This window comes from Saccopteryx leptura, chromosome 12 (assembly GCF_036850995.1).
Source record: "Saccopteryx leptura isolate mSacLep1 chromosome 12, mSacLep1_pri_phased_curated, whole genome shotgun sequence".
Classification (NCBI taxonomy): domain Eukaryota; kingdom Metazoa; phylum Chordata; class Mammalia; order Chiroptera; family Emballonuridae; genus Saccopteryx; species Saccopteryx leptura.
The window spans coordinates 15,821,971-15,829,285 of NC_089514.1; the positions used below are offsets into that span (position 1 = coordinate 15,821,971).

General features: G+C 51.2%; 1 protein-coding gene across 2 annotated transcripts in view; it reads left to right on the plus strand.

The window, feature by feature from the left end:
* The window catches only part of GSDME (gasdermin E), a 49,216-nt gene extending 45,381 nt beyond the window's left edge, over window positions 1-3,835 (plus strand). The window contains exon 10 of one of the 2 annotated variants that reach the window (XM_066354248.1): window positions 2,874-3,835. In XM_066354248.1, coding sequence (XP_066210345.1) covers window positions 2,874-3,119 — 246 coding nt within the window. In that variant the 3' untranslated portion in view covers window positions 3,120-3,835. The remainder of the gene's footprint in view (window positions 1-2,873) is intronic. The other variant, XM_066354249.1, reaches the window with a different exon arrangement.
* Window positions 3,836-7,315: the final 3,480 nt, after the last annotated feature.

Below are 7,315 nucleotides of genomic sequence, written 5' to 3' on the forward strand. Positions count from 1 at the left end.
CCTGGCAGGGACTCGGGAGGAAGGCTCTGGCTGGGAGACTCTACATGTCATTCTCTCAGGACTATCATTAGCTCCGTGCCCTCAGGAAATGTCATAGCAAGAAATCGGTAATGATGAGCTCAGCCCCCAGACGCAAGCTTAAACTTTTCCTTTTAAAATTACAAATTGGGTCATTAACGGAGTGGTTGCCTTCCAGGCAGCCCACTGATGGTGCTTTCTAGTGGGGCGCCTCCTCTGATACCGCCTCCACAAGCGAGCAAGCGAGCGCAGCCAGGCCCAGGGCGGAGGAGCAGTGCCCGCCTACGGGGATGACTTTAAGGTCTGGCCCCTGAGGGCCCAGGCCAGCATGCTCGCCAGGCCCACAGCTCAGCGCTCTGCTCCCAGACCTGGGATGCTGGGCCGACGTCAGGCGGCCGGCTGGGAACCCCGAGCAGTGGCCAGTGCACAGGAAAGGCCCACGGAGGCTGTGGCGGGGCGTCATTCCAGGGGACAGTCTGCATGTCACTCACAACCGAAAGCAAACGCTGCATTCCTGTACTCTGACCACAGACACTGAGCTGCTCGGAAATGACCGGGCACGTGTGTCCGTGACCAGCTGAGGGGAAACGCTGGCGGCGGCCGGCTGTGGAAACAGTCGTTTTGTTATCTACTTGTCTGCAGTGCTGAGCGCCACGGCAGCTCTGCTTCTGTAGCCCAGCTCCGTTTCTGCAACAACTGAGAGTTAGCATTCCCCAAGGTGGTCCTTAGCACTCGTTTACAAAGTCGTCACTTCGGAGGGAATCCTGCCGGACCAGGTGACGGAGCCCCTCTGCCGCGGACTCGCCCTCAGCGGTCCCCTTCCCTGCAGAGCTGCCCAGGGCTCCATCTTCTGTTGCTTCTGAGTCTGCTCTGCTCTGAAGTAGCCCTTAGGGCACACGCCAGTCCCAGAGCAGCTGGTATTCCACTTCTGCTCCAAACTTCCCCCCCAGAGTCCGCTGTTGGCCCTCGTGGCTGCTCCACACAGACAGATGGTTTTCCTTTAAGGACCTTCCTGGGTGTCTTCACCTCATCTCCCCTAGACAGGGCCGCATCTCTTAAGAGAGCAAGGTTCCGGCTTCCTGAGGGAGCCTGGGTATCGTGTGTTTCTTACAGGGACTGATTGACTTAGAAGAGGGAACACCAGTCTCCCTGCATGTCTGTCCTGTCTTGTTTGGAGGCCAGAGTGACCGTGGGAGGCTTTCTGAGGGGCTTTCGGGAGAACGGCGTCAGACACACTGACCCAGCTGCCACACCGGGGCGCAGGTGGGCTGGAGTCGTCGGAGGAGAGTGCTGATTCACTCCACCACTCCCTGCGTGACAGTAATCTCCTTTATTCCTAGAAGCGCGCCGGGCACCTGGGCTGGCAGGTGTTCAGGGGGAGCCGGCCGTGCTGCTGGCAGCCGCGCAGGGGGAGCGCGTCCCTAAGCCGCGGGACGTGGTGCTTGTGCTCAAAGAGCAGGCTAATCCACTCTCGAAGCATAACCGACAGTTTATCGTCTGGGCCAAGTGGTAACCTTAAGCCTGCGGTTACACTGTGTGAACTGTATTTGGCGCATCTACAAGACGCAGCTTTCTGTACGGCCGGTTTTGAAACTAGACACCCTGGCACTTTTGAATTTAAATGAGTGCCGGCCGCGGGGGGCAGGCTCCGCATCACCACAGCTCAGAACACATCCACACACCTCAGATCTCCACAGCTCAGAACACATCCACACACCTCAGATCTCCACAGCTCAGAACACATCCACACACCTCAGATCGCCACAGCTCAGAACACATCCACACACCTCAGATCTCCACAGCTCAGAACACATCCACACACCTCAGATCTCCACAGCTCAGAACACATCCACACACCTCAGATCGCCACAGCTCAGAACACATCCACACACCTCAGATCCACTTCGGGTTTAGTTAAACTCATGCATGCTTTATAGGCGTCATTTTTGTTTTACTCTCTCCATTTCTAATCTTAACTGGTTCTGAACACCTATTTAAAAATTAAATCTAGTGGCAAATTTGTAGTGACTGAGGGTTGAAATATAAAGGGTGGTAGGCAGTGATCAAGAGAGCAGAAAGCAAAGGTTCAGTGCTCTCAGCAGCTGCAGTCGGCGCAGTGAACTCTCGGGAGAAAACACTCCTTCCACACGCCGAGGGCCTGGCTGTAGGCAGGGCGGCCGGGAAGTCGGCGGGCCAGGCCCCTGCCCTCCCGAGCAGTTGGGTTTTAGTAAGCAGACCACCCAGTGACTGTGGAGAAGGTAACTACAGCTGTGGTGTGCCTGTGAAGACAATACACTAATGTAACAGCGGCTGGGATGGGGGGGGGGGACGATGAATGGAGAGGGGTCAGGAAGGGCCCTTCTGATGGGGCAGTTCAGCAAAACTGAGAGACACGGAGGACAGGTGGGCGTGGACCTCAGGAGGGAGTGTCCAGGCAGAAGGAGGAGCGAAGGCGAAGGTTCTTAGGCAGGAAGCGTGAGCTATGTACCTACCTTCTGAGTTGTTCATGCAAACGTCCTTATCTAGTCTAAAATCTTCATTAAAAAGTCAAGCAAGCCTTCCTGTGTGTGTGAGAAAGTAATTCTGACCTTTCTAATCTACTGGCATTAGTGGACCTAGTGGCAGGCAGAGTTTAGAGTGCAGGGGTAGAGAGGACTCCAGGCAAATTGGAAAAATCAGGCCTGAGGTCCTGGTCTAGGGTCAAATATATCTTGTTACCTCTTTGTTTTCCTGCTCCATTTGGGGAATTTAAAAAACTTTTTTTTTTTCATAATTAGCTAGAAGTGCGTTACTATCCAACAACGTGGTTTTTCTAGAACATGCTTAAGCGAAAGTGTTGAAATGTACCGTTTCAGCTCCGGGCACTGTCTGTCGATGGAGAATCTGACCTTGAAGACCCAGCCCTGGCCCCTCTGAGAGACACAGAGAGGTTCGGGCTCGCGCAGCGCCTGCTCGCCACAGCCGACATCAGCCTGGAGAGCCGACAGTCGTCCGTGACGGCGGTCACCTGCCCGGGCCCCAACACCGTCCCCCTCGTTCTTTACGTAAGCCTGCATGGACTCTGTGCTTTAGGCAGAGCGCATCAACAACATCACGTGTGAGTCACAGTGCCGGTCATCGGGCGAGGCTGGGCACCTTTCAGCATCGTTAGGGTACTGCTTTGGGGCTGAGGTCAGAGCCACATCAAGTTTATCAAGGAAATGAATTCACAGGAGTTTAAGAAGTGGTGACTTTCTGCACATCCGTCACCTCGAGGGTAGCCACCAGGCACTCTGTACACGGATCCTTTGTCCTAAGAGGCCCTGCTGTGCTGGTGACCCAGCGTGCAAGTTAGACTCAGCCCCTGAAGAGAGAGGTCTGAGCCAGTAGACGTTCAGACCACACGGTTCTCCCTGCAGAAAAACGGGTCCATCTATCACTTACATGTCCCCCTTTCTTCCTGCTCTACAACAACAGATGGGTCTGACACCCTGATCCAAAACCCGTTTTACATTGTGAACGCTGTGGGAAGGCAGCTCTCTCCCCAGAAGGCTGCGTTGTGGACGGGCCGTGAGCTCTGCAGGGACTGCGTGCCACTGGAGCCGTATCTTCTGCCGAACAGAACTGGACTAGAAATGTCCAACAGCAGGCCACCCTTCCGCGGGGGTCAAGCTATGTTTATCTTATGTGATTGTGCCATGTTCTGATGAACACACTAAGTATGTTGAGAACAATGTGATTTCCCATGCAGGCTGGGTGTGTAATTTGTAAAATACATGTTATGCCAAAGGAATCTTGGGATGGTGTAGATCTCGCTTTTCCTTGTTTTCACATCCTTCTCTAAACAGCCTGGACAGTCTCCCTGGTGCCACTGCTGGCACACACTGGGGGCCGGAAGCCCCTCTGCTCTCCCCTAGCGAGAGGCAGTGAAGCCCGACGGGAGACCCTGTCCAGCTGAGGGGCGGGGGGCGTGGGGGTGAGGAGCGGCCGTTGCTGGAGAGACATGTTCCTCTGCACGTTCTCCACCTCGCCACCATCTACCTCTCCCCTCCCTGCTCTTAAGATACTGACTGTTAACAAGGAAGAAAAGACATAAATAACCTTTTCATCGCCTCTTAAAAATGAGACTAAACCCTGTGCACGAGAGAAAAGGACAGAGGTGTAGACCGTGGAGGCAGCAACATAAAAAACAAGCACCTCTGCACACACTGGAAAGGAACACGCAGAAGGGAAGCTAGTGCAAACACAGCGGTGCGACCCACGCCCCCCGTAGCGCCGGGCTAAGTAAGTGCACCCAACACACCGCGGACGGACTGATACGAGCGCCCGTCTACAAACAGGTGCGCCTGACCCGGCATGCAGGAAACCCCACTCCCCAGCGCACTAGTCCCACCAGGGGCCCTTTCGGGGAGGACTTAGAGGGTGGGCCAAAGGTGGGGGGAGAGGTTGTTCCCCCCTTCTATTTCTGTTAGAATTTTGTACATATCCCTTAAAACAAAAAAAGGATTAGACTTCAGACAGAAAGGAGATGCCATCCCAGCAAGTATTAAAAGCTTGGGTTACATCAGACAGGCAAACTAAGGCGTTTTAGCTGTTTCCACAGTCGCCCGAACGCTGGCCAGTTACTCTGAGAAGGATGCAGCCCCCAGGCTGCCACAGGTCCTTCTCACTGGCATCCCCGTCCTTAAATAGAATTGTTCATTTAAAACGTACCTTTATTTACTGCTTGAGATCAAGAACCCTACCTATTTTATTAATTAGATTTGGAACAAGTTCTAATGGCCTGCTCACCCAGCAACAGACGAACACTTCCTGTGGCAGAACACGACAGTCCTTACGCTGACGTGTCCACGACCACTTCTCTCTCATAAATGGACACCAGAAGAAACGCTGACATTAGCTAGTGTGCTGTGGCCTCTTAAAGGTGTCCGTGACCTAATAATCCCTGGAACTGTGAGCATGTTCCCTGCAGGACAAAAGGACTTCATGTGTGTTTGTAAGGTTAGGGACCTCAAGATGGACAGGTTGTCCAGGGTTATTTGGGTGGGTCCTTATAAGAAAGAAGGCGGAGAGTCAAAGAGAGAGAGAGACCTGACCAAAGAAAATGCAAAGAGGCGGCATGACGAGGACTCAGTGCCGCTGCTCGCTGGGAAATAGGGGGCGGGTTCAGAGATGAGAGCGCGGTTCCTCCCACGGCGAGTGGGGACGTCAGTTCACAGCTGCGTGAAACTAAAGTCAGCCGCAAGCTGTGAGCCGAGCCGAGCCAGGAGGCCCCCAGCTCCACCTGCTGAGACCTGTGCTGGCTTTCAGTTCCCGGCACCGAGGTCGGAAGTCTGCGTTTTAAGCTAAGTATGTGGTAATTTCTTACTGTGGTGACAGGAAACTGACAGGTAGTATACGATGGAAGAATGAACTACAGTAAGTCCTCAATGTCATCGAAAAGTTCCTGGAAACTGTGACCGTAAGCCAAACAACACATAACAAAACCATCTTTAACCATAAGCTAATTGATAAAAACGTGAGTCAAGAAACACAGGTCAAGTGGTCACAAAAAGATCACTTAACTTCTAAGTAAAGACCCCAAATACTTCAAATATTAAACAATGAAGCAGATGTGAGCTATACAAACATTTATGAAAGACGAATAAAAACAAGTAAGAGAATGACTGTCCAACCTGATGAGAGCAGTTCAGGGTCACAGGTGGCTGAAGCCTCTCCGGCAGCTCAGGACACATGGCAGGATCCCCCACCCGCCCCACGACAGGACGCCTTCCACCGCAGGGCTCCTCACGCCCACCCACTCCGACTGGGACAAGCCAGACACGCCAGTGAACCACACGCCCATCTTGGGGGGGGGAGGAGCCAGTGAACCACACGCCCATCTCGGGGGTGGGAGGAACCAGTGAACCACACGCCCATCTCGGGGGTGGGAGGAGCCAGTGAACCACACACCCATCTCGGGGGTGGGAGGAGCCAGTGAACCACACGCCCATCTCGGGGGTGGGAGGAAAGCAGAGCCCCGGAGAAAGCCCACGCCATCGCGGGGACAACCTGCAAATACCAACAGGGACTCCCGCCAGAAATCAGCCTTTCTTTCCTCATCAACAGAGAACGAAATGACATTATTCAAGGAACTGCTGTATAAAAAAACCTAATTCTTTTGGTGATATCAGAAACACATTAAACTAGCAATTTCTTAGGTAGGAGATATGGGATCAGGCTTCCTGCACTCACCCAGTCACGCCCCCATCCCTCGGCCATCCAGGTGCATCCAGGTGCGTCCTCGGCCCTTCCTCACTGCTGCCCTGGCAGACTGGTCCTCCCCACCGGGGTTTCTCTTCCTCGGGTCGCTGGGCAGCGATGCCAGCGTCATCTGTGCCATGTGGACACAGCAGCCTTTTCTTCACCCTGTGTTTTCATCTTCCCTGTCTTTGAAAGCTTGAGCTGCTACAGAGAAAACAATAGTTAGGGTTTCCTCGTTAAAGAGGAGAGGCAGGTGAAATTTTTATGTATTCATTTTGGTGGGAAAAACAAAATGACATTAGAGGCTTTTTATAACAACGACTAGTATTTAAAAGATGTTTCCAAAGCTAATCTCATATCCTCTGTATTTTATTATCTCTCAGCCTCAAATCTAACTGTAAATAAACCACTACATATTTCCAGTATTAAATATTTATTTTCTTTACATACAAAAATATTTTACCAGGCGTATGCAATTTCACAGATTGAACATTTCATAATTTTTGTTTTGGACAGCATATGGAAAAATTTATAGGAATTTCTGAAAAATCAGTGCTTAATTATACTGCAGGAAAATTTTATTTATACAAAGACAGTAATGTTTTTTTTATACAGGAATCAGCAATACAACTACTTGGAAAGCTGTAGCAATTAATTTTTAAACTTTTTCATCAGAAACTTGTTCAGCTTTGATATTTAGGTTGCTAACAAGATGTTGTTCTCCATTAAAAAAAAAAGTTCTACAATCACTTCACAGACTAGAGGTTAAAAAGAGCATGCATTTCTAAATAAAAAAAATATATACCAAAATAAAGTGGAAAAAAATCCCCCAAAGCACGGTTTTCACAACAAATACGCATCATGGGCTAGAGTGGAACTCAACGTAATGTAGAAAATGCTTGTTGCTGAACGCTAGCGCTCACTCGTCTACAGCAAAATCCAAGACCCCACCTCTTTAATCATCAGTGTTACTAAAGGAGACAGGAGCCAGTTCTGTTTTAAACACAGCATACGGCCAAGAGAAATATTTACCTTGTATTTCAAATACAGGTGGAGATGAGCTATTACTCAAGTC